At 36.6% G+C, this 26,580-nt stretch overlaps 1 protein-coding gene and 1 pseudogene across 3 annotated transcripts in view; one reads left to right on the top strand and one right to left on the bottom strand.

The window, feature by feature from the left end:
* The window catches only part of G3BP1 (G3BP stress granule assembly factor 1), a 29,194-nt gene extending 4,431 nt beyond the window's left edge, over positions 1-24,763 (top strand). For 2 of the 3 annotated variants that reach the window (XM_055429097.2, XM_088838548.1), the window contains exons 2-12: positions 9,181-9,293; positions 11,528-11,609; positions 12,064-12,237; positions 15,005-15,095; positions 15,880-15,973; positions 16,952-17,153; positions 18,379-18,480; positions 18,987-19,098; positions 19,312-19,440; positions 20,192-20,301; positions 23,268-24,763. In XM_055429097.2, coding sequence (XP_055285072.1) covers positions 9,199-9,293; positions 11,528-11,609; positions 12,064-12,237; positions 15,005-15,095; positions 15,880-15,973; positions 16,952-17,153; positions 18,379-18,480; positions 18,987-19,098; positions 19,312-19,440; positions 20,192-20,301; positions 23,268-23,474 — 1,398 coding nt within the window. In that variant the 5' untranslated portion in view covers positions 9,181-9,198 and the 3' untranslated portion in view covers positions 23,475-24,763. Of the gene's footprint in view, positions 1-7,617; positions 7,638-9,180; positions 9,294-11,527; positions 11,610-12,063; positions 12,238-15,004; positions 15,096-15,879; positions 15,974-16,951; positions 17,154-18,378; positions 18,481-18,986; positions 19,099-19,311; positions 19,441-20,191; positions 20,302-23,267 lie in introns of those variants that run through there. The other variant, XM_088838547.1, reaches the window with a different exon arrangement.
* On the bottom strand, positions 1,333-2,240 carry LOC148777053 (mitochondrial import inner membrane translocase subunit TIM14 pseudogene; annotated as a pseudogene).
* Positions 24,764-26,580: the final 1,817 nt, after the last annotated feature.

The following is a 26,580-nucleotide window of genomic DNA, read 5'->3' as shown; positions in this document are numbered from 1 at the left end:
GGCCAGATTTTTGCTTAATTGTAAATCTAGTTGACTGGGTTTTACTGCTTGATTGGGGGAGGAATATTAAAAACCAAGAAAAGTTAGTGAATTAAGTTTCCCAATTCTTAAGTCTTTTTCTCTTGGGGAGACTTGGTTTTGATGTAATTATAGATTTACAGGAGCATTGGAATACAGACATGTCTTGTGATACCCTTCACTCATCTTGCTTGTTAACATCATACCTAATCATGATGCATTTATCGAAAGTAAGAAATTGACGTTGATAAAGTCCTGTTAAGTAAAGGACTGACCTAATTTGTATTTCCTTAGTTTTTCCACTGATGTCCTTTTTTCTGTTTCAGAATCCAGTCCAAGATACCACACTGCAGTTAGTCCTCCAGTCTCCCTGGTTTTGCTCCTCTGATCTGTGCCAGTGTGTTGTGTTTTCTTTGTGTTTAATGACCTTGACACTTGATCTCAATTTGAGTGTACTTGGTTTTGGGTAGAGTCAGGTTATAGATTTTGGGGGAAACACCACAGAGGTGATTTAGTGTTCTCACCATGTCCCTGGCACATAATATCAGTCCTGGTTGACTTTAACCTTGATCACTTGATAATGTGGCAGCTCCCAGGTAGTATTTCTTTCCTTTGCATTATTTTCATTAGAAGCTAGTCACTAAGGAAGGAGAGGCTCAGAATTTGTAAACATGTATTAAAGCTGCCACAGTAGGTAACTGAACATTTTAGGGGGGAAACACGTGGAACTTAAGCAGATACTCTATTTCTCTAGTTCCCCTGCTAAATTTTTTCATTTATTAGTAGATATTGCCTGTGGCTCTTGAGGTGTTCGCATGGTGATTCTATATTTCCCTTGTTTTTTCTACATTTACATTTCTTTTGTAAGAAAGGTGTCTATTCTCATTTTAAAAAATTACTTATTTGACTGTGCAGGGTCTTTACACAGGATCTTTAGTTGTGGCTCTGTGAACTCATTATGACATGTGGGATCTAGTTCCCTGACCAGGAATTGAACCCAGGTTCCCTGCATTGGGAGCACAGAATTTTAACTGGTGGACCACCAGGAAAGTCCTGCTGTTTTTTTTAACAACTTCATTTTCCCATTTTTAAAACACTTTACCCATTAATTTTTAGATCTTTAGTTATTTTTGGGGGTTGTAATCCAGTGTTCTAATTTATTTTTACTTTTTTACTTATTACTTTATTGCTTCAGTTGTTCTGGTTTTTTTTTCTTTTCTTTATCATACTATTACAGTTTTTAATGTGTGAAATCTGAAACAATTCTGATTTATCACTGACAAAGAGGTAAATACATTAATTTCTTAGGTTAAAGTTGTGACTAAACTCACTTTAAAATTCAGGGTTCTAAGTGACTAGGGAGTCCTCTGTACCTTGAACAGCCTTCCCTCCCAGTGAGATGAGTCCCTACTAAAACAACCTGTGCTAATACCATCATATTTATCACATTTTAATTTATCAGTCTCCCATTAGATTGGGGATTCCTTTAGGGCAGAGACTGTTCACTGTCTTGAAATAGGTACCAAATTATTTGTCAAATGAGTAGTGAACAACACAATGGTATGCATTTAGCCATAATACAATCAACAAATAATCTATAATCTGATTTAAAATCCTCAAATTTAAACAGATTTATACCACGGCTTTGATTTAGCTTGTGCTAAATGACTTCTAAAATTTGTAGGTTTGAGGCATTTTATTATAAAAAGCTGGTACGCATAAGTGAATAAGAACTTAAAGTCATCATACAGTTACTTCATTTTTTAGCTTGATCTTCTAGTAAATCTTTAGCTTCATTGATTTTGGCTGCTATATAAGGGGATCCTCCCTTGTCTGGGTGATTTAAAAGCATAATTCGTCGATGAGCATCTCTTATTTTGGCTTTATTTGCAGTAGGGCTTACACCTAGTATTAATGCTGCTTCCCGTTTTGTCATTTTGAGTTCAAACCCACCTCTGTAATAGCCACCACTGAAGCAGATTTCGGTAGACTTTGAAAAACTTGTTTTACTTGAGGCTCCATATGCTTCATGGCTTGTAAAGCATAACGATCTGCAAATCCTGCAGCAGCAATGGTCAGTCCAACTGCTACCACTGTACTGGCCATGGCACCTGCTCGGTTCCCCTGCCTCCACCAGGAGCGCGGTTCATCCCAGCCCACCAAGTTTATGCCTCTATCACAAAGCGATTCCGCCACCACCAGCACTTACAAACCACCCAGGCAAGGGCGCCCCCAGTTGTTCTGGTTTTGACTTGTGTCCTTTTGATGTTTGCCTATTTTTTTTTTAAAGCATTTCCTTTATCAGGTACTTCAGACTCACCTTGTATTTTTGCCTGTTCCATTTCTCCAAGGAGTTGTCAGGAAGAACTTTGAAGGAGGGTAACAGGTGATAAATATGAGGAGTCTGGAAAATAGATTGAACAGTAGTAGGTTTAGTGATGGTTATGCGGCTCTTGCTGTGAGCTCAAGCAGCTTGGTTTCTGCAGTAGTTTCTCTGGTTCTGGGAAAGCATTTTTATTTCTGATAGTTAAGCCAGATTTCACATGTTTGAATACATAGCATAGCCTTGGAGCAAACTTTACAATAGTATAGTACACTTATGTTAGTAGACAGAAACCCTCACTGTTTATTTCTCTTTAGTGTTTCTGATACGTATTACAATAGAGTAAAAAAAATCCCTTAAATGTCTCTGTCTCAGAATTGACAGTTAACATTTTGCATCACTCTCTTAAATTTGCTTATTTTCCTGTGTAGTTTCCCATTCTGCTCTCTTTGTGAGACAACCTTTTGTCTTTCCAAGCTGTTATATTAGTGGGTTAAAAAATAGCTTTATTGAGGTATGATTGACATACAGTAAACTGCACATACTTCACGTGTAGAATCTGATAGCTTTTGGCATTGTTTATACCCGTGAAACCATCACCACAGGCAAGACCGCACTGAAGATGGCCATCATCCCCCAAAGTTGCTCGTGTTCCTTTGCATTCTCTCTCTCTCGTGCACTCCCCCTCCTCCTCTGCCCCCAGGGATCCCTTCCCTGCTTTTTGTCACCGAGGATCAGTTTATACTTTCTAGAATTTTTTATATAAATGGAATCATACAATATGTGCTTTTTTAAAAAAATTGCTGACTAGTATTGACTGTTCTGTTCTGTAAATATACAGCAATTTGTTTATCCATTCACCTGCTGGTGGAAATTGGTTTGTTTCCAGCTTTTGGCTATTACAAATAGAGCTTCTTTAGAAACTGCCTAACTTTTCCAAAGTGGTTGTCCTGTTTTATATTCCTGCCAGCAGTGTTTGAGTGTTCCTTTTCCTCGATATCCTGGCCAACACTGTATGCTGCTGCTGCTGCTCAGTTGCTTGAGTTGTGTCCGACTCTGTGCAACCCCATAGACAGCAGCCCACCAGGCTCCTCTGTCCCTGGGATTCTCCAGGCAAGAATACTGGAGTGGGTTGCCATTTCCTTCTCCGCAACACTGTATAGTCAGTCTTTGAAATTGTCACTCTGACAGATGTGTCAGTGGTACTTTACTGTGGTTTTATTTTGCATTTCTGTAATTACAGATGGCATTGATGTTCAGCATTTTTCATAATTTCTTTGATGAATTGTCTCTAGGTCTTACACTAATTTTTTATGGGGTTATTCAGCTTTGAGAGTTCTTTATATATTCTGGATACAAGTTGCTTTCCAGATATTTACTGCAAGCCTTTGTCTTTTCATTCCCTTAATAGTCTGTCTTGCAAAGTGAAAACTTTTTGGCCACATCACCCAGTGTACAAATCCTAGCTTTCTGACCAGGGATCAGAACTGCACCCCCTGCATTGGAAGCAGTGCGTCTTAACCACTGGACCTCCAGAGAAGTCCCTGAAAGGTTTTAATTTTGATGGGAGTTCACATTATCAATCTGTCTTATTATGGAATACATTTTTGTTATATCCAAAAATGACCCAAGGTCATTAAGATTCTCTTTAGAAGTTTTATAGTTTTAGGTTTCATGTAAAACTATTGAGTTAAATTTTAATGTATGGTGAGGCTTGAATTGAGGTTCTCTTTGTATATATGGATATACAGTTGTTCCAGCACCATTTGTTGAATACCCTTTTTCTAATTTATTGTCTGCCCTTTTGAAAATCAGTTGTCTATTTATGTGTGAGTATATTTCTTTATTCTGTTTGGTGAGTCTGTTTGTCTATTTTTATATCTAGACTATTTAAAAAAGATATTTACCTGTGTATCTGAACAATGTACTGTTTTACATATACTGAATACACTTAAACGTTTCAGGGCTATCATACAAGTACATATTTGGCAAGTGACTGTGTTTCTGAGATCTAGTTCATACTGACTTTATATGACTGCTATAAATAGGATGACTTTATATTGTAGTTTCCCAGAAATACTCAAATTCACTCCAGTTAAACTGGCGTAGTTACCAGTTGTATCACTTTTCAGTCTTTTAAGTGCCTGTGTGACTATCTGGGGGCTTCCCAGAATCTGCCTTCCAGTGCAGGAGACCCAGGTTGGATCCCTGGGTTGGGAACATCCCCTGGAATAGGAAATGGCAACCCACTCCAGTATTCTTGCCAGGAAAATCCCGTGCATAGAGGAACCTGGCAGGCTATAGTCCATGGGTACAGTCCATAGGGTGGCGAAGAGTTGGGCACGACTCAGCCACTGAGCAAAAATATACATGATGGTTTGTTTATATTTTTTAAAAGGGTAGAAATTTTTATACATAACAGTATAAACATACTAAAAATATTTTATCTTCATGATGCATGTTTCAAAGGTTAAGATACTAAGACGTGCACTTGATTTGGTTTTACAGTTTAATTGGACCAGTTACAATCTTTGGGCATACAGGAGAGGCTTCTTATGTGGCATTCATGAGTGGAACACTGTTGTCATCAAGTCAACCTAGAAGTTCAGTAAAACAGTTTTATATTAGGTGCTAGGGTTTTGTAGTCCAAGGGTACTCTGTACAAAAATTCTTATTCTTGCAGGAGATAATCCTGTTTTTATTTTGCTAGCAAAATAGTTAAGGAAATAGTCTTCTGGGTGACAGAAAATGGTGGAATGTAGAAGTGTTTTCTTTTGTTACAGTTAATAGTTACAATATCAATATATTGTAACAGTTAATATTAAGTGCTTACTACCATACCCTTAGTTCCTGCAGTTATGATTTTGATTTTAATTTTAGAGATGAAAGAACTGAGGGGCACTAGAGAAATTGTTACTAGCTCAGGAATACAGTAGTGGATGTATTTCTAAGTGGCCACGTTTTCCTTTACTTCTTTAGAGCAAGAACTGTTCTGTAATTTCCCTTTCTCTAACCTAGGACCTTTAAAGTATTTCTTGAAAAAGTAAGAGAAAGTATAATTTTTAAAATACGTTTTTCTTGTCCCCTGTGCCCCTTTTGGCATATTATGACAGTCACAACATTACAAAGTTGGATATAAAATTAGTGGAATGTAAACTTGAATGGAAGTGAGTGATTTCTTCCCTTTCCCTTTATTTTTGCCAGGTCCTATTTCTTTCATCACTGATCTTTATAATGATTTCCGAGTGATTTGTAATATATGCCCTCAAAAGTTTATCCTTTAGATCTGAAAGCAGTGTTAAAAGAGAGTGACCTCCAAATTAGATATATTTGGAATGTTCAGCAGACGTATTTAGTCTTGGGAGAGTGGCATGTTATATTTTAGGAAGTCTCCCAGTCTTCACATCAGCACGAGGAAGGAGGATTTGCTGTTGATATTTAAAAAGGATAAGACTGTCTAGTTTGTTTCCTATCTCTGATTATGGTACATGCTTCATAGTCCAACCAGTAATGTATCCACTGGCATGTGCTGTTATGTAAGTAACAACCAGAATCCATAGTATTCTAAATTTGCAAAAGCTCTTCTAGAAGGACATGGTGTTTCAGGAGTATTTAATAAATAAGGGAGGATCTTGAGAAATTTTTAGCATATATTTTCATTGGTATGCATAGTTTCTAATTATAATAAATCAGGAACTGGTAAAACAGTTTTTCTGTGAAAATGCAATTTGATTTTGTTTGCTTTCATTATTTTAGATAGAATTTGATAGAACTGAGAGTTCTAATGAACCAGGGTGAGATTTTATTCTCAAAAGGTACAATGTTAACATATTCCTCATAGCTTCTGTTTTATGTTTGGACCAGAAATGAAGATGGAGATTTCAGAGAGCTAATTTACCAAATAAAATTTTTCTGATGAGAATTGATTGAGTCTCAAACTAAATCTTTTGGGTTCAAATGCCAGTTTTCTTTTTTAAATTTATTTTCAGTTGGGCTGGGTCTCCTTGCTGCTTGTGAGCTTTCTCTAGTTGCAGTGGCTTCTCCTGTTGTGGACCACAGGCCCTTAGTTCACGCAGGGTCAGTAGTTGTGGCTCGCAGTCTCTGGAGTGTGGGACCAGTACTTGGGCCCCACGGGCTTAGTTGCTCCTCAGGATGTGGAATCTTCCTGGATCAGGGATCGACCCTGCATCCCCAGCAATGGCAGGCAGATTCTTAGCCTCTCTACCACCAGGGAAGTCCTATAGTTTGTTTTTTACTGGAAATGCTGACATTATTCACATAATGGTCTTAGATTACTGAATAACTTCCCCAAACATTTTGTAGTCACTGGTGCTATTGTTCAGTATTCTTAATTACTCTATAACATTGTATCATTTTTTTTTAATGTGAAAGCATTTTTATTTAAAATTTTGAGGCATAATTTGCAAACCACAAAATTATAGAATTTAAAGGTTCAATTTGGAAAATTTTTTAGTTTTGTACAATAAGCCATCATGCAAATGCATTTGAGTCCTCTCATCCCAGGCAGTTAGTTCCCCTCAGGTCCTTCCCAGTCTGTTCCCTCTCAGGCAGCTTAGACTTTTTTTTTTCCCTAAGTATCTTTGCTTAGTTTTCTGGTTTTCTCTTTGGCTTTTTCTTAATCACTTGAAAAAAATGTATCTGCTGACAATCTGAATTCTGGACAACAGTTCAGCCTGACAAATGGGTGATAAAAATCTGCTTTGCTTGTATAAAATTCTAACCAAAAAAAAAAAAAAAAGATAAATCTCTTCTGTGATGAAGATGATGAATGAAAGAAAGAAAGCTTTTTATTCCTGAGTGTGTCAGATACAGTTTTGGAGCTAGAAAGTGACATAAGAAATGGTCTCTAAAGAAACTAAAGGAAGCTTGCAGCCTTCTTTCAAGTGTTCTTTTTGTCTGACCATGACTTATGTAGAATTCTTGAAGCCATGGGCTATTTTAAGAATCAGTACCCCCCTTTTTTTAAGCACTGAAGCAATATAGTTTCTTAGCACTAAAATACTATGAGTATTCTGTTACTTTCTCTTTTTTTCTCAATTATTGAGATATAATTACTTTTCAAATATTGCTTTTTTTTCTTTTTCCTCAATTATTGAGATACAATTGAGAGAAGTATTATTTTTAAGTACTACTACCATTTCCCTTGAGCTGATTGGTTGATATTTATTATAGATGAGCTTAAAGGAGAGACTTGAGCTGGAGTTTCCAATTTAATGGAACCATATAGTGCTTATAGTGTGAATATAATCCTTGGGAGTCTGCAAGACTATATGAGGTAATCCTGAAATTGTCATCTATTTGAAACATTTTAAAATGCTAATTGAGACTCTAGTTTGCAAGATACTCAATTCTATAAACTGTTAAACTAATAAGACACTTGGTGAATAATACAGATTTTTCTGAGAAGCTTCAGAATTATAACAAAGAAAAAAAATCACAATGAAGTAAAGATCAATTTGCTATATAAATATCAATATGTTTCCCTTTCTTGACTTTATGGCAATGACCTAAGATAAAACATTGATGATAATGGTGTAATCAAGCTGGTAAGAGATGTTTTGTTTTTTTGATTTGGATTATCTAGATAATCTCGAAGGGAAAGGAGAACTTGTAGATGTGGTCTGTAAGTTTTTCTTTTTCTTAACCTTTGATATTGTAATCTGGAGGATTTTCATCATTTTGCCTGAGAAGATGGAATGTGGTAGGCAGTATTTGATAAAGTATTGTTTAGAAATTTATAATGGAACTACTTAGCAGTGTCAAAGGATACAATTAGATTGATGTTATTAGTCTAGTTTCTTAGAGTTTGGTGAAACAAGTAATAAATGGTACAGGTAATTTAAGAATAATGCAGTCATGGACTAGTGAAGGATAAAAATCTCCACATCCTGCTTGTGCAAGAACGAAACTCAATCCATTTTGCCATTCTTTAAGAAAACTGTAATGCAATTTCTCTCATTTCTTCTTTATGCTATAGTTAATTATACATACCTCTCTTTGCCTTTATGTTTATAAAGTTCAGGGTGATTTTATCTCCTCAAATGAAAAATTGGGTGATCTCATGCCAAATACTTTTTTGAAAGGGTTTTTAAAAGTAGTAAGTGACAGTACTTGAAAACTTACTATGTGCCAGGTGCCTTTTTAAATATTCCAGCACACTCATTTTAAGTCTTAATTTTGAGATGGCAGGGATTATTTTGTTGAATTAAAAACATCTTGCTTGTTACTTTTTGCCTGTTTTCATTTTTTGATCTTGTTATAAGCTAAGCAACTTAGAATTTTTTAAAGATAGTAAAAATCTCTGATTTAGTTTGTCTAAAAACGTGATATTGTCTATCTGTATTGTCAAAGCTATATTGTTGCACTTGAACCTAATACTGCCAGGGTAATATGTTGTAATGTTACAGGTGGAACACTTTTTTTTTTTTTTTCCAAGTGGAACCCTCTTAGTTGAGTTTACTAGCTTGGGAAAGTTGAAATGCTTGTTGCAAATATGTATCTTTGATGTTGTTATGTTCAGTTTAAGAAAATTGAATATTGGGAATAATGATGAGTTAATTCTTCATAGGGATATTTTTTTCCCCTTAGCATTTGTTTGATTACAGTAAATTTGAATGTATAAAATCTCACTGGTCTATGTGGGTTTGCTTTGTTTCTTATAATGTTTATTCCTTTTAAAACCCAAGAATTGCTGAAGTGATCTTTTTGGTCTATGAGTCAATCTCAGCTAAATGATTTGGTCTTCACCCCTGCTCCTTTCTCCCCTTATACTTGATCTATCAGGTAGAACATATATTTGATTTTTTTTTTTTTTCCAGGTTGAATTGACCAAAGCAATGGTTATGGAGAAGCCTAGTCCCCTGCTGGTCGGGCGGGAATTTGTGAGACAGTATTACACGCTGTTGAACCAGGCACCAGACATGCTACACAGGTAAAATTTTTTTCCCTGAGTATCACCTAATGCTGTGTTTTAGTATGTGAGTATTTAAGATGCTCTTATTCCCTCAAGAGGGAGGAGACATATGTATACCTATGGCTGATTCATGTTGATATATTGCAGAAACCAACACAATATTGTAGTTAACCTTCAACTGAAAATCAAGATTCTCTGTTTCATTATGTGCTTTCTAGGGTTGTTGCCTAAAAATGCTTTGTAAGTACCAAAAAGTGATCAGTATTCAAATTGTATAATAGTAGAATATGTAAATATTTGAAAATTAGACAAAGTTTCCTATACATTATCAGAAAAATAATGCTTGAAATATAAATGTATATTTATACTTTCGATTTTTTTGCTTATTTTTCTCTTTTGGTGAACCGTGAATTATTTAGTTATGAATATATTGAAGGTACAAGACTGTCCCTGTTCTGACATATTTTTGTGTTAATATGCTTTTAAAAATTAGGATGTACGTTTTTGGTGGAAACAATTTGTTTCTTGTAAATTAAAACAGATGTATGAAATAAACGGAGTCTTTAGAAAACAAATGCTAATTTTTCTGTGTATATGCAAATATTTTGTTATGCTGTGTTTTAGCTTGGTAATCTGTTATCTTACAAGGATAGTACATGTATCATTAATTTTAATATCATGAAATTTTTATTTTCTAAAAAAATTGATATGTTACTCCACTAATGATGAATATATAAGTTGCTTCCAGTATTTCCTTCTATAAACAGTGCTGCATTATAAAAAACTCCTCAGTCTATTTCTGTGGAATTATTAGTATACTTTTTTGAAATTTTAAAATGTATGTGTATTTGTTCGACCAGAACTATTTTTTCTCCTATACCTTTATTGATCTTTAAAAAAAAAAAGCTCTTAGTGTAAGGCCTTGTGGAATAATTAACTTCATTTCACAGGTAAAGACACTAAGGGCTTAAAAATTTGCTGGTATTCACAGGACTATTGAGTGATAGAATGTCTTTAAACCATAATTATCCCCCTTTTTGTTATTTTTTGGTCAATTGTATTCTTTGCTTTTAGTAGTTGGATACATTTAGAATTTAAAATGTAGTAGGAGTTGAAACAAAGTAACCAAATATATTTCTTGTCACTGTTGTTACTTACTGATTCTAACACATGTATTTTTTCACATTTAATCTCTGAGGTACATTTTAGATACAATGAAAAGTAGATTAGCCAGCAGTGAACTAAGTGGCTGGCTGATGTGGAGCCATTAATTTTAATAACTTTAAAAGTTGAAAGGTAGTTTGGGTATCCCTAAGGGCCCAGATCTGTCCCTTTTCTGGGGAGCAGGGGGGAAACAATCAGGATGGAGAAAAATATGGGCTCGTTTGTGAAAGATTGTCTGGAGTACAGGTGCCAAGAAATCCTAATAGTGATTATCCCCGAGTTAAGGCATTGTGTGTGTGTGTGTGTGTGTTGGCAGGGTTGGGGAGGAAGTTGTTGGCACCTTCCTAATTCAGTATTGTTGAAATGGAAACAAAACAGTTGAAGATAGAGGTGAATTAAAGGTATGGAGAATTAATTAAGTCTGAAGCTCCTAATGCATCAACAAAAAAGGAACTCCTTCAACCCTTCTGCCTGAGTGACTGGGTTTTAATGGGAACTCATCACATGCATTCTCAGATAGAAAAGGATTCTCCAAGACTATGGAGAGAATAGCTGTTTAGTCTTTTCCAGCTCTTGCGACCCCTTGGATTGTAGCCCACCAGTCTCCTCTGTCCTTGGAATTCTCCAGCCGAGAATGCTAGAGTGGGTTGCCATTTCCTTCTCCAGGGGACCTTCCCCACCCAGGGATCGAACCTGAGTCTCCTGCATTGGCAGGTAGATTGTTTACCACTGAGCCACCAGGGAAGTCCATAGATGTCCTTATCTATATCAAGACTACCTCTTTTCCCCATGAGTGAAAACAGGAACTTGTGTGTTACGTGGCCTTCCTGAAGTGCACTACAAGATCCCTTCCAACACGATCATTCTTTTCTGAGACCTGGAACTTTTGACTTGTAAAAATTCCTTGACCAAATTCATGCCTATTCAGCAAATGTTATGAATGTAGGGGGTGGATGCATACAAAGATGAGAAAGAAAACACATTCGTGCCTCCAAGAATGCACTAGTGAAGCAGATGGGTTCAGACATGAACAGTAAATACCTGATCTTAGGATGCTTGAAGATGACAGGTATCTTTCTGTTCTACAGGTTTTATGGAAAGAACTCTTCTTATGTCCATGGGGGATTGGATTCAAATGGAAAGCCAGCAGATGCCGTCTATGGACAGAAAGTAAGCATAAGCATAACAAGCTTTATGTAGGCTGTTGATCAGCTAGGAAATAACCCATAGAATTGAGGTGGATACATGCTTAATGTTTGTTGATATTTGAAAATCAAAATTGTCAACTTCTGTTTAGAAATTTAGATATTCAGTAACTACTTGACTTATTAGTCATTGAAAATTTTTTTGTTCATTTGGTGTGATATATTCTGAAGTTTTTTGATGTTTGAAGATAATTGGTTTTAGCATGGAGATCACCTATTGTAAACATGTTTAGATGTGTTAATTGAAGACAATTTTAAAAAGTCAGGGTGTCACTGAAAATATGGTATACTAAGACAAATTACAGTGGGGTCACTGTAGCTTGTAATTCAGATGTGCACAGATAAATGCTCTTTGTTGTGTTAGAAAGTTTTTTGTTATTCTTGGAGATTCTGCATTATCTCTTGCCTTGATTCCCTAGGAAATCCATAGGAAAGTGATGTCACAAAACTTCACCAATTGCCACACTAAGATCCGCCACGTCGATGCTCATGCTACTCTGAATGACGGTGTGGTGGTCCAGGTGATGGGCTTGCTCTCTAACAACAACCAGGCTCTGAGGAGATTCATGCAGACCTTTGTCCTTGCTCCTGAGGTATGAAAAAAAAATACAAAAATTCGTACATGTCTTTTCTAAAGACTGTTAATTTTTAAAATTTTAAATTTACAGAAAAGTTGAAGAAATAGTACAGTAGTACCTCCTACATGTTATCTTAACTAGAGCCACATTTGCCCACACATTTATAATTCTAATTTTTTATATAATTCTTTTTCTATTTACCTGTCAGTTTTAATTCTAAACTGTTTGAAAAGTAAATTGGAGACATTATGGCTAGTCATCTTCAGATACCAAAGTGAACATTTCTTAAGAATGAGCACTTCATTTCTTAGTCAGAGTCGGGAGGTATTTACAGGATTTCCTGGTGGTCCAGTGATTAAGACTTCGCCTCCCTCCCAGTGTAGGGGGCCCAAGTTTGATTCCTGAAGGTCCCCTGGAGAAGGACGTGGCATCCCCCTCCAGTATTCTTGCCTGGAGAATTCCATGGACAGAGGAGCCTGGCGGGCTACAATCCATAGGGTCAAAAAGAGTCAGATACGACAGTGACTAAGCAGCAGCAGCAGGGAACTAGATCCCATGTGCTGCAACGAAGACCTGGCACAGCCAAATAAATAAATAAATACAATATTAAAAAAAAATTGTAATAGTTATCCATCTATAGTCCATATTTAAATTTTGATTACTGTTCCAGTAATACGAAGAATAGTATTTTTTTTTCCTTATCTAAGATTCAGCTCAGTATGACACATTGTGTTTAGCTGTTATATCTTTTTAGGCTCCTTTAATCTGCTGTAATTCATTAATCTTTTGTTTATTAAGATGTATACATTTTTAAAGAGGACAATCAAGTTACCATGTAGAATGTGTCAGTTTAAATTGTCTGGTAGTTCCTTATAGGTTATATGTGTCTTTCAGCATTTGATATCATTTAGTCCTGTTATTAGTATTACTTAGTTAAGGTGATGGTCACCAGGTTGACATGTAAAGTCAATGTTTTTACTTTCCTCGTCAATGTGTAAGTTATGCGTGCTTCTTTTTCATTTATTTTAGTTTTGGCTGCACTGAGTCTTTGTTGCTTCCTCTGCCTGGTGGCAAGCTGGGGCTACTCTTTGTTACAATGGCTTCTCTTGTGGAACACAGGCTCTTGGTGCATGGGCTTCAGTAGTTGTGGCTCCCGGGCTTAGTTGCTCCAGGGCTTGTGGAATCTTCCCAGACCTGCATTGACCCGATGAGTTCTTATCCACTGTACCACCAGGGGATTCCTTGCGAGCTTCTTATGTTCTTCATCAAACTTTTTAGGTATTAGTTTTAAGCATTCATTAATTCTTGCCAGAATCAACTGCTATTCTGATGGGTACAAATGGTGATCATCTAAATTTTTTTTTGTCTGTTAGTTGGCATTCTATCGTTAGTAACTTTACCTTTTCTCCTATCTATCATGGGATCTTTGTTTAATAGATTTAATTAATAACTTTTATTGATTTATAAAATGTCCCAGATCTGCTAAGTGTGAACCCTTTTGAGTGGGTTTGGTTTTTTTGTTTGTTTGGGGGTTTTTTGGGAATAGGGGACTCCATGGCACAGGAGGTTTCAGGATCACCTTGCATTTTCCCTGCTCCATCATCCACCCCGGTTCTGGAATCAACTGTTTCTTCAAGGAGTCCTTTTTTGTTTTTGTTTTATTTTTTTTTTAGTTATCATGAAAGGATGACAGGTTTTTGTTGATTAATTGCATTTGAAGTGTCTTCTTGCCTGGTCCAGAATGAGCAAAGTTAGGAATCCTGTCTATGATCTGTGTGAGCATGTGGAAGGGGCTCATGATGACTTGCTGGCTGCAAGTTTTCTCTAGCATTACACTTAAGATTTCTGTTGAAGGGCAGTGAATCTAAAAATCCCTGTCGTTTTACTGTTTAAAATAACTCAGTTTGTTTGAAAAATCACGTGAAGTCAGTTTAGTCATGATTTCTTGAGAAGGCTTAGATTACCTATAGTGTTACAATTGTTGATTGACTTAAATATGTAAAAATCATGGGATATTAATAAATACCATAAATTTACTTCTTATCTTTCAAGAGGAAGATTTCAATATTACCTAAGTATAATGGATTGTTTCATAAACTGTCTCATTTAATAATCAAAACTCTAGTATGAGTTCGTATCCCTCGTTTTACAGGTGAAGAAATAGTCTTAGAAATTGAATTACTAGTAAATGACATAGATTTCAACATAAGTGTGTCTTATACCTAGGGTAGGCAACCTTTTTGGTTATATCACATTTGAGTGCTTGTGTCAGTATTCTTGAATACACATTCAGGGGATTTTAAAATACGCAGTTGGTAATAACGTATTTATTGTTCAAGAAATGATTTGAGATTTGGGCTTTGGCATCTTAAATAATTGGTTGATTTTTAGATATTCATCTGGTGGTATTTTAAGCACTTGGTATATAGGAGTGCTTCTTAACAAACATGGTAAGTCTTAAAATCTTGGAGATTTTAACCTATTTGAGGGTAGAGGAAGGATCCTTTCCACCTTGACTTAAAATTTGAGCCTGGATAATTCTGTTGTCAGGGCTAACCTGTGCAATGTAGGGTGCTTAGTCACATTTCTGCCCTCCACTCAGTAATTGTCAGTTCTGCTCCTCGATGGGAGAACTGAAATGTCTCCAGAAGTTGCTAAATGTCTCTTGGGATGGGCAGTACCGCCATTAGTTGAGAACTAATGGCCCAGGGTAATTTGGTGTAGGGTAATTTGGAGTTTGAAAAGTCTGCTGATAAATGAAAATTTTTTGTTGGCATTACAGGGCTCTGTTGCAAATAAGTTCTATGTTCACAACGATATCTTCAGATACCAAGATGAAGTCTTTGGTGGCTTTATCACTGAACCTCAGGAGGGTAAGTTGCTTGTCTATAAATTTTTTTTTGGATGGCATCAGTTTGACTTGAAGAGAGTGTAAGTTTCTTGAGTGGTTTCATAATTCTCTGTATTTTTCATTAGTAACTTTTAATTGTTAAGATATAAGAAATCTTGGTGATTTTAACCTACTTGAGGCCAACCGCTTCGTCTATGCCACTGTTCGATGGGACACATCAAACTCCTAAGTTAGTAGACAAGTTATGGCAGCTGTAATAGCATCTTGGTCACAGTTTGCGTGGGACTCTGCAGAAGTTTAGATGGTACCTCCACTGCAGTGGTGTGTTACTAGAGTGGAACCGTAAGTTTTAGGAATTGAAACCTTATAATGGTCAGCAAATACACCTGCCCATTGCTCTGGAGAGAGACTGTATTTTAGTGTTTTCTATATGACTGAGAATTCTAAGTACTTTGTATTTATTTAAGGCTGTAATACAACAACCTTACAGATAAGTACATTATGTATTGTTGTTCCCATTTAATAAACTAGGGCACAGGAGTCATTTGCCTGATGTCATGTAGTTAGTTAGGTGGTAGAACCATTTGTTGGATTACCTCAGATTCCATGCTTGTAATCCAGACATTAAAATAGCTTTAATTCTGTCCTTGAATCCTGTATCATGATTTTATCCAGTTGCCCTATTTTATCTTTTTATGTGCATGTACTTATATCATTGCCTTTTTTTGTCATGATGAACATTGTGAAAGTGAATATATTTGTGAATTAAGTGAACACAAAGATGTTAAATTTTTTTTCTCATTTAGAATCTGAAGAAGAAGTAGAGGAACCTGAAGAAAGACAGCAGACACCTGAGGTGGTACCTGATGATTCTGGAACTTTTTATGATCAAACTGTCAGGTAAGGAAAACTTTGTTCATCTGTCCAGAGCTGCATGAAAACTTGAGTTTTATAGTCCTGTTTGCTGGAGGGCAGCCATAATGCTCAGAATTATCTCAGTGATAATTTCCCAGAAGAAAGGTTTTTTGCCTTTGGTGTCTTAACATAAATATATAAAGCATGTTTAATATAGATTGCACTCTGAGACCTACTTAAATAGTATCCATAAGTAGCTTTTTGGTTCAGTTTTTTTCTTCACCATAAGTGGAAATAGATTTGGGATTTATCAAGTGTTAATACATAAAGGCATGCATTAAGTGCTTTGAGAGAACTAGAAGGTGTGATGGGACTGACTTTACTCACCTGGGTTGCTGGTTGAAAATGAAGATTTGTTATCCTACCGCAAGCCTACCAAATTAGAAGTTCAGGGGGAAAGCTAATGCAGTTTTAAAAGACTGTTCCTATGACTTATGTGGAAGTTTAAGAACTATTTTGAATTACAGCTGATTTTTTTTTTTTTTCCTCCAAAATTCCTTGTGTTTTTTTAGCGTGAGAAAATGTTTTGGTTGTAAAACCCACATGACATTTTAACCATTTTCAAGTGTACTTTATAGTTGTGTGAAGTATATGCACACAGTTGTGCAACAGATATCTAGAACTTTTTATCTTACAAAACTGAAACCATACCTGTTAAACAGCTCCCTTTCCCGCCTGCCCACCGCCTATTAGAGTTTTGTGACATGTGATAGGTAAATTGATAATTTGAGAAACAATGATCTAGTTCCTTTTGACATGCTTGATGCCTTTACTTAATCAGAATCTAGCAAATCTGTCTTGCTTGAGGGCTTTTCTGAAAAGTTCTCATGTTTTAATACTCAAATACATAATTCGTAGATATTTGTGGGGAGGAGGGAGCTATATTTAGGTTCAGGTCTCTATAGGTATTTCTTGCTAAATCAACAGAAGCAGAATGATATTTCTCAAATTTTACTGTGAAAGCAATGACTTAGAAGAACATTTAGAAGAACCTGTTGCTGAACCAGAGCCTGAACCGGAACCAGAACCAGAGCAGGAACCTGTATCTGAAGTCCAGGAGGAAAAGTCTGAGCCAGTATTGGAAGAAGCTGCTCCTGAGGATGTTCAGAAGAGTTCTTCTCCAGCACCAGCAGACATAGCCCAGACAGTGCAGGAGGACTTGAGAGTACGCAGCATGTCTTCAGTTTTATTCTGCTTCTTCCTGTTGTAAAAAATCTCTCTTCTCCTTTTTTGTTGCTAGGTTGACTTTTGTAGGTGCATTTTTGTATTCATTTGGACAATTTCTTCCATATTGAGCCATACGTCAGATAAGATGCATATTGCTTTATAAAGTCAAAAGTAGTTTTTTCCCCTCCTCTAAGGAAATTGGAGGACTTTCAGACAAGTTTTGGGTGATATTTTGTTGCCATATCAACAAACTGTCTTTTTAATATTACATTCAAATTACACGTTACTATGTGCTTGTTTCACAAAAAAATGATAGTGTATCTTCAAAAAAATAACATGGCACAGCAGACTTTTCCTGCCCTTTTCTGTGAAATCTAATTGAGGACAACTTTACAGTAGAAGTAGAAACAAATCGTAATATGTTCTAATTAGAATAACTGATTTAAAAAGTTTGAAGCTTTTCAGTTACCTCTCATGAGTCACACCAGGATGATACTGGCTGAATTCACAGAACCTTTATAGCGATGCTCTGTGAAGGAGTATGTTTTAGTGCTGTATTTATGCGGCCAGGGTTCTTAAATTGTTACTTGTCAAAGAGTTATTTCAAGTGTCTTGAAATTTTCTGAGCATTATTCTATGTATGGGAACTGTCAGTAACCTCCCTGGTTTGTAGTTTGCTGGTCTGTATAAAATAGGTGTGTGGCAGCTTGTAGGTGAGTAGTAAAGAGAAATGGTGACATGACTGTAGCTTGCAGGTGGAAAATTATGTCTACTGAAGTGACAGTAGATGACAAGTTAGGTGGTTTAACTGTAGTAGTCCTGGAGAGAGATAGTGACATCTTGGATTAGGGTCATGGCAGTGAAGATGACGAGATAAGAGGTAAATAAGATCTGGTGATTTTGGTACTGATTGAAATAATTCAAGAAAATTCTAAAGGTGAAAATCAAAGGAGGAAGAGCTGGCTTTGGAGGGAGAATTTTCTTGGATTCACAAACTTGAAATTGAGTGGAAGTAGCTGCTCATATTTTGCTGATGCTTGATAAGTCCTAAGGAATTTTAGTACTAAATTTTAAGTGGTGGGGCAAAGGAATCTCAAGTTACTTTTAAATCATCTTGTCTCTTGAGAATGTGATGCACGTATAATGTACAAGAAATCAAAATCCTAGAACTTTTATATTGTTTTGCTAAGTATTAATAACAACTCATGGTGTTGTTCCCTTAGACCTTTTCATGGGCATCTGTGACCAGTAAGAACCTTCCACCCAGTGGAGCTGTTCCAGTTACTGGGATACCCCCACATGTTGTTAAAGTACCAGCTTCACAGGTGAGTTTATAATTAAATTTGCATATCAGGCAAATTTACTTATATTTTCATGTAATGTGAATTTACAGAGGTTTAACAGATAAGACAGGGTTCCCTGGTGGCTCAGTGATAAAGAATCCACCTGCCAGTGCAGGAGACACAGGTTTGATCCCTGGGTCGGGAAGATCCCTTGGAGAAGGAAATGGCCACCCACTCCAGTATTCTTGCCTGGAGAATTCCATGGACAGAGGAGCCTGGCAGGCTACAGTCCATGGGGTCTTGAAAGAGTCAGACACGACTTGGCAACTAAAGAACAGCAGCAAATATGGCAGAGGAGAAAGGGTACAAGGTGATCTTTAATGTGTTTTTATTTTTGTTAGTTTGGGTTTTTTGGGGGGAGCAGCGAGAGAACTCAAGAATTGTCATTTTCTAGTTTTAAACCTTATTATTAGAACACTTAAAAAGGGAAAAAAAGGTAAGGAAAAAAAAGGTAAGCTTGCTTTGATTTTGATGCATCCATTTTTCAGCCTCGCCCGGAGTCTAAGCCTGAATCTCAGATTCCACTTCAGAGGCCTCAGAGGGATCAGAGGGTGCGAGAACAGCGAATAAATGTTCCTCCCCAGAGGGGACCCAGACCAGGTGAGAGCTCAGAAGGGCTTCTCTACGCTGGGCATGTTGAGGATGAGAGCTTGTTTTGGGAGGGCAGTTGATATTTGTGGGTACTTGGATTTAAAAATACATTGCAGAGTGAATTGAATTATCTGTGTTTAGGGGTAGAGAGAAAACTTGAATGGAACAGTTACTGCAAGGTGTCTTCTTTCTCATTCCTTGCTGTTTTTGTTTCCTCTTCAGTCCGTGAGGCTGGTGAGCAAGGCGATGTGGAACCCCGCAGAATTGTGAGACACCCTGACAGTCACCAGCTCTTCATTGGCAACCTGCCTCATGAGGTGGACAAGTCCGAGCTTAAAGACTTTTTTCAAAGTAGGTTATTAAGTTTTTTTTTCCATCTTTTTTTAAGATTTAGTTTTAATTGGAAGATAATTGCTTTACAGTGTTTTGTTGGTTTCTGCCATACAACAGTGTGAATCACCCCTAGTATACCTATGTACCCTCCCTCTTGAACCTCCCTCCCACTCCATGTTGTTGAGTAGAAGATAGCCACATGTGTAATTCTAAGTTTTTAGTAGCACTTTCTTTTTTATTTTTAAGATATGTTCGTTTATCTGACTGCGCTGGGTCTTTGTGGCTGCACTTGGGCTTTCTCTAGTTGTGGTGCACGAGCGTCTCTTTGCAGTGGCTTATTGCGGAGCCCCAGCTCTGGGTGCTCGGGCTTCAGTAGCTGCAGCACACAGGCTTAGCTGCTCTGCAGTATGTGGGATCTTCCTGGACCAGGGATCAAACCCGTGTCACCTGCATTGGCAGGCAGATTCTTAACCACTAGATCATCCTGTGGTTACACTTTAGAACTGGACAATTAAATTAGTATTTCACTTAACCCAGTGTGTCTAAGACATCATTTGAAAATATATAAACATGAGATATTTTCCATGATCCTATTGTAAGTCTTTGAAATCCTGTGTGTGTGTTGGCACACAGTCACATCTTCTTTCAGAGTAGCCACAGTTCACATTCCCTATAGCCACATGTGCCTGGTGGCTGTTGGTGGACAATGTGCATGTAATATTTTTAAAAAGTGTTCTAACTTATTTGAGAATCTGTGTTTCACTTGCAGATTATGGGAATGTGGTGGAACTGCGTATTAACAGTGGTGGGAAATTACCCAATTTTGGGTTTGTTGTGTTTGATGATTCTGAGCCTGTTCAGAAGGTGCTTAGCAACAGGGTAAGCAATTTTTCATCTAGTATTTTTTTTTTATCTTAATGTATTCACCCATCCTTAAAACTGTGTCTTACATGTAAAGTGCAATTTATTCCAGCCTGTCTGGGTAATATTTTTTCATCATGTTTAACCATTATTAAAATAACTGCCTGGGAACTTAACAAAACAAAACTATCATATAAATAGTTTTTGCCTAAGTTGAGTGATGGAGAGTGAAGTAACTGTGGTTACCAGTACACTGAGATTTATGCAGTTCTTTTATTCGTTGTAAGAGGTGAATGAAGCACTGTGTTACTTTTAGCTAAGAACTTAGAATCAGTTTGTTTACCAGGTATACTTGCAGTTTTCCTCTATAACTGTTTGGGTATAACTACAGGGAGCATCACCTTTTGTTCTTTAACTTGTCTGGGTTTGGAGTCAGTCTGCCTTCTCCAATAGTAGAGGAATTTGTAGAATTGGAGTCTTGTTTCTGTGTCCTTATAGAGTCCTTTCCTTCCCCTACATCTTTGATTACCAAAAAAACTCTGTAGTAGTAGTCGTTGTAGAGAAGAACAAAGATATAAATACTGTTAATTTACTGAGATGGGTCTGGAAATTTTAAGACCACACTTTTTTCAATTGAGGTGAAATTCACATAACAAAATTAAACATTTTAAAGGGTACAATTCAGTGACATTTAATACACGTTGTTGTACAACCATCACCTGTCTAGTTGCAGACATTTTCAAGAGTAAGTCCTTACCCATTAAGCAGTCTCTCCCCATGTTCTCTCTCCCCAGCCCCTGGTAACCACTAGTCTATTTTGAGTCTCTACCAGTTAAAGCTTACACATTTTATTAACCATGTTAGTTAGAAATGGTGCAGATCATTATTTCCCAGTGGTTCTCCAGAATGTTAGTGGGTATACTACAAAGTTGTGGTTATAAGTTAGCCTTCATCTGGAAATGTGCATTATCTATCAAACTGTTTGACCATTATTTTTGTGAAGCATCTCCTGCAAAACACTGAGAAATGTGGAGAAAATAATGGCTTATCTCACCTAGGACACAGGAATACTGACTCCAGAAATGTCCTGTAGGCTTTGTTGTAAATTCACCATTAAGCATGTGATAGTTCAGTGGTCACACTTTTTGGTGCAGCCTTGAATTTGTATTTTCTTCAATGGTGTGGTAATCCCAGTGGGCCCAAACAAGGTCAGACTTGATTGCTTCCTCGTTAATTATCCAAGAGGAGGGCTTTGGTGTTTCACTGATGGCATGTGGGTGAATCATGGTATCTTTAGGCTAAGGACTGTTGAAGTAAAGCTCCTCAGAAAGGGGTGTATGTCTGGTACTTTTTTCATTCAGATTGCTTCTGTCCTTTTGATACCTCCTTAGAGATGTCTTCTATAACTACCTTTTAAAATATCTGCAGTTATAACCTCTTATCTTTCAGGCTTAAAATACTTCTGTTTTTCTCACTGTATGTAGAACATTGCGAGGAATAGCACTTCATGTTAATGTGTATGATTTATATAGTGTATATATAAAGTGTATATATAAAATATTTGTAATATTGGATGTGCTAAGATATTTATATATGTACAAATATATGTTTAATCAGAATATAAAATTTAAATTAGAATTAGAGCTCAAAAGAGGCTTCCCTGCCCAACCCCTGTGCAGGTTTCCTCACATGCACTTTCAGATCATGTCTGTGTACTTTGGGAGCTTCAAATGTAGCTTGCTTTAGGTGGATCAGACAGTAAAGAAACTGCCTGCAATGTGGAAGATCCAGGTTCGATCCCTGGGTCAGGAAGATCCCCTGGAGAAGCGAATGGCAACCCACTCCAGTGTTCTTGCCTGGAGAATTCCATGGACAGAGGAGCCTGGTAGGCTACAGTCTATGGGGTTGCAAAGAGTCGGACATAACTGAGCAAGAAACGAGTTGGATATGACTGAGCGACTAACGCTTACCCTCATCTCACTGTCTGTGTAGAAGTTTACCTTATTCCCTTCAGCAGTTTTTTGTGTACAGAAATAGCTTGTAGATATAACTGGTGTCTGTCCATGCTGTGTAGTTTTAGTGCTTATACTTTCCTGTCAAGATGCCTGGGTATACATTGCTCTTCTGTCACTCACTAGACTTGTGACCTGTATAGTATGCGTTCTTTAACCTCCCTAGTACCAGTTTGCTGGTATATATAAAAGAGTTGTGATAATAACCCTTAAAGGGTTGCTGTGAAGATTAAAAGAGATAATAAAAGTGAAGTATATAGAACATATCTGCATAGTAAGTACTGTTAGGTATTTATTTTGAAAAAATACTTCTGTTAGAAAACCACAGAGTGCCAGAAAGGAACATAAATTGAGTTCATTGAAATCTTGAGTAACCCTTTGTTTACTATAGTTCTTTTGGCAAAAAAGAAGACCCAAGATTTTTTTCCCCTGCACTAAGATCTGGTATTGTTATTTTAGTATTTTCCCAAATTCTGTTAAGGCAAATTGGATTTTCTTAAGGTTATATTGAAATGAAATTCATGATATTTTTGAGATGTATGAGTGCTTTGCATAAACATGTGCAGCAAAATCTTTCCACATTACACGATAATGGGATTTTATTCTAAGTCTTTCCCCTGGAGAAGGTGGCAATTTTTATTTATATCCCACTTACGTAATTCTATGAGAAGGTAAGCTTTACTTTAATAAGAGTTACTTGTACTGCTGTGTACAAGTGGACTTTTTAACTTTTGAACTAATTTGAATACCTAATTGCTTTTTCATGTATCTGTTAATGGAAAAATTATGTGTTCTGAGTTTGAGACAAAGTGAACTGTGAGAAGGTAGCTGATTTGTAAGCTGCTGGTTCTTTGTTTTGTTTCTTTTTTTAGCTTTTTTTTAATTTTGAGAGCTAGCTCATAAGCTCTTTTGCTACTCTTTTGAGAGTAATTCATAAGCACTCTATAAATCTGTTCACCTTGATTCTTACAGCCCATCATGTTCAGAGGAGAGGTCCGTCTGAATGTGGAAGAAAAGAAGACTCGAGCTGCCCGTGAAGGGGACCGCCGGGATAACCGCCTGCGGGGACCTGGAGGCCCTCGAGGTGGGCTGGGTGGTGGCATGAGAGGCCCACCTCGTGGAGGCATGGTGCAGAAACCAGGATTTGGAGTGGGCAGGAGCATTGCTCCAAGGCAGTGAATTGCTCCTCACCAGTCTTCAGGCGGCAGTACAAACTAGCTCCCACAGAATGATGAATTTCTTCAGCCAACCTTGGTATCTTGGAATATGATCCTAGTCTATCATAAACTGCTTAAGATTGTACAATTTTAATTTTTGTGTTGATGGTGTGTGCTCCTTCTCTCCCCTGCCCCCCACCTTTTAGTTCTTCACTTCCAATTTTGTGGAATGATATTTTAGGAAAAATGGATTTTTAAAGAAGAAAAAAAAAGACTGAATTTCTTTGCTTTATTTGCATATACAGACTGGATTTTTTTTTTTAACAGTTTCCCCAAAGGAATGTGTCTTGCTTCTTACTGACATTTGGTATGTTTCATTCGTTGGACTATTTCTTACTTACTTTCTATGTGTTTCAAAAGCCTGTGAGAATTACAGGATTTGATAAATATTTTGAAGACCGGGAAACCCAAATTGTTTTCCTCTTTGAGAGTCATGACTATCTTCTGGTGTGGAGAAATTGCCATTGGAAAAATTGACAATTTTGATTCTCGTTGATGTGGTTAAAAACTGAATAAAAGGTGTTAGAGTTTTCTTTTAAAACATGATCACAAAACAGTTCCAAAATCTACTGTTTTTGACATTGGAATTTAAATTGTGAGATAGGTCTAAATGTCTAGAATGCAACTGATAAGCTTTTCTTGAACTGTTAGATTTTTTTTGAAGTAGAGTGTTTTTTCATGTTTAATTTGTATTTGTAAAAAAAGAAAAAAGAACAAAAAAAATTTCCAAATCTAAGTAACACAAAACCAGAGCAAAACTGTTGTGCCTTCTATTTATCTTTGATTCCAGTCTTGGCAATTGTTTAAAGAAAATAATAAAAAAAAGACCCCTAGATTTGTTTTACAAGGTTCAGAGTATGTTGGGAATTACGACTCCCTTTTTTACCCTGTATGTCTTGTGTTCATTTGTTATGCCTTATTCTGAAATTGAGTCTCAAACTGGAATGCCTTTGAGTACAGATGCTTCTGTAGAGTCCTTTGACCTGAATAGTTCAGCATTTGTATTAAGTTTTATTTCAGTGTGTATTCAGAATCCTAATCATAGCCCATAAGAAAGAATGTGACATTAATATTGGACTTTGATGGTGTGCTTGAGTGCGTGCTAGTTGTTTTTTTTTTTTTTTTTTCTTTTTAATCATAGCCATATGGTAAATTTTCTGTTTTGTTATGGTTCCCTTTTACTGGTGGGCATGCAGTGGGTATTTCTTGGAAATGGCCAATTTTTATTAAAACGTTTCTGGAAGATCTGGCGATATAGACTAATACTCGTTTTGCATAGTATGTGTTGTGTGCTGTGTATGAGATGGGTGAAGGTTTTGTTTACACATTTGTGTAGCAAGCCTTTGTGTGATAACTTGTCACTACCAATTGAAGGGCAATGAGGTTGTCAACTTTAACTTATTTTTTTAACAGTGTTCATCTTTAAGACTATTGTTTGAGGCTAGTATATTAGTAGGAATAGGAATGTTTTGCTGTTACTGGGAAAACTACGATTACTGAAGGGTGTAATCTTAAATGAAGTTTTTGATATTATCAGTTGGTCCTTAGTACCTCAAATATTTTAAAATTGGCAACATTTCCTTCATATATAACAACATAAAAAAACTTATATAACTGAATCCCGTAGCTGGTTTTTGGGTCAGTTTAAACAACTAGTTGGTAACCACTTCATTTGGCCCAGAATTAGAAGAAATTCAGCTTGTACTTTTGTAGCTTATATTAAGCTTGTAGTAGAAAGAAGAAAATTCAGCTTGAGTTATTTTTGAGGAAAAAAATTAAGTTGCAGTAACTATTAGGTGATAAAATATAGATAACCTAGGAATCATTTTTCATAAGTGAATACTAAACCATACATTTCTAAGTGTTTTTCCTCCTCAGAGCGGAGCTTTAAGGGCACTAACTAAATACAGTGTTTCTCAACTTGGGGCTATTGTTACATCCTAGAGGACATGCAGAAATTTGTGAGGTTTTTTGGTGGGGAGGCGGGTGGAGGGAGATGCACACCCTGCATCTGGGTTTGGTGAGTGGGGGCCAGTGATGCCAAATAGTCTTGGAAAAGGAAGCAGCCCCACTGAGAACACAGGGAGTCCCTTACTCCTGTGATTCATGGTGGGTAGAATGGTGGAATAGGACAACTGGAGTGAAGACTCATTCCTTTGAGATAGAGTCTCAGAAAAATAGCAACTAGAAATCTCTCTCAGGAATTATAGTAACAACTACTGTAAGTAATTAATCCCAACTTTATTTGTACCAATTGTGTGTGTGTGTGTGTGTGTGTTTTAATTTGGAGAGGTAGCAATATACTATATGCTGCTTGTAATTTATTGCAGGGAATTCCTGCATAATTTCACAAAAGGTTGCTTCAGTAATTTCAAGTTGCCATAATTGGGATATTGTGGTGTTTTGACTTGCATTGGATTTTATAAATAGGATTTAGCATCATGGTTAACACTCTCAAGTATCCAGCTATCACTGATTACATTTATTGCTGATGTCATAAACATGTTACCCTAGGTACACATCTATTCACATATTTCACAGTTAGTGAAAATAAAATAGGTGAGGGCAAGATTTTCTGTAGGCAGCATCACCTCATCACATTCAACATAATTTTTTGTCTGTCGGAATGGCCCAACATGTAATTCTTTTCTCCTGAGCTTAAAACCCTTCATACATGAACATTTTAGCTAAGTTACACTAGTTTGGTTCACTAGATCTCAGTCTTTTAAAACCTGTTGAAAATAAATAGACCTTTGACTGTACAAAAATAATTTTGTTTGCTTTTATATTGAGGTTGGTTTTGTGTTTTCCTGTGTTCTCAACATTTTGAGTTATTGCTGGGAAATGGTGAAATGGATAATGATTGGATCAGCAGGTTACTGAGCCAATTAGTATAGAATAATTTTGGATCAGTAGGTTACTACCACCATGTTAGTTGAATTGTGCTTTAGTTTTAGGTTAGACAACTAAATTTTTCACAGCTATACCCTGTGGAATAGTTGTTATTCCCCCCCAAAGTAGTAGGTGAAGAAATTACATCACTAGCCTCCATGTAGTAGAAGCAGATT

This window comes from Moschus berezovskii, chromosome 8 (assembly GCF_049115385.1).
Source record: "Moschus berezovskii isolate FMDL1 chromosome 8, NW_MosBer_1.0, whole genome shotgun sequence".
In the NCBI taxonomy this organism is placed as follows: domain Eukaryota; kingdom Metazoa; phylum Chordata; class Mammalia; order Artiodactyla; family Moschidae; genus Moschus; species Moschus berezovskii.
This window is presented reverse-complemented; position numbering and strand designations above follow the sequence as displayed.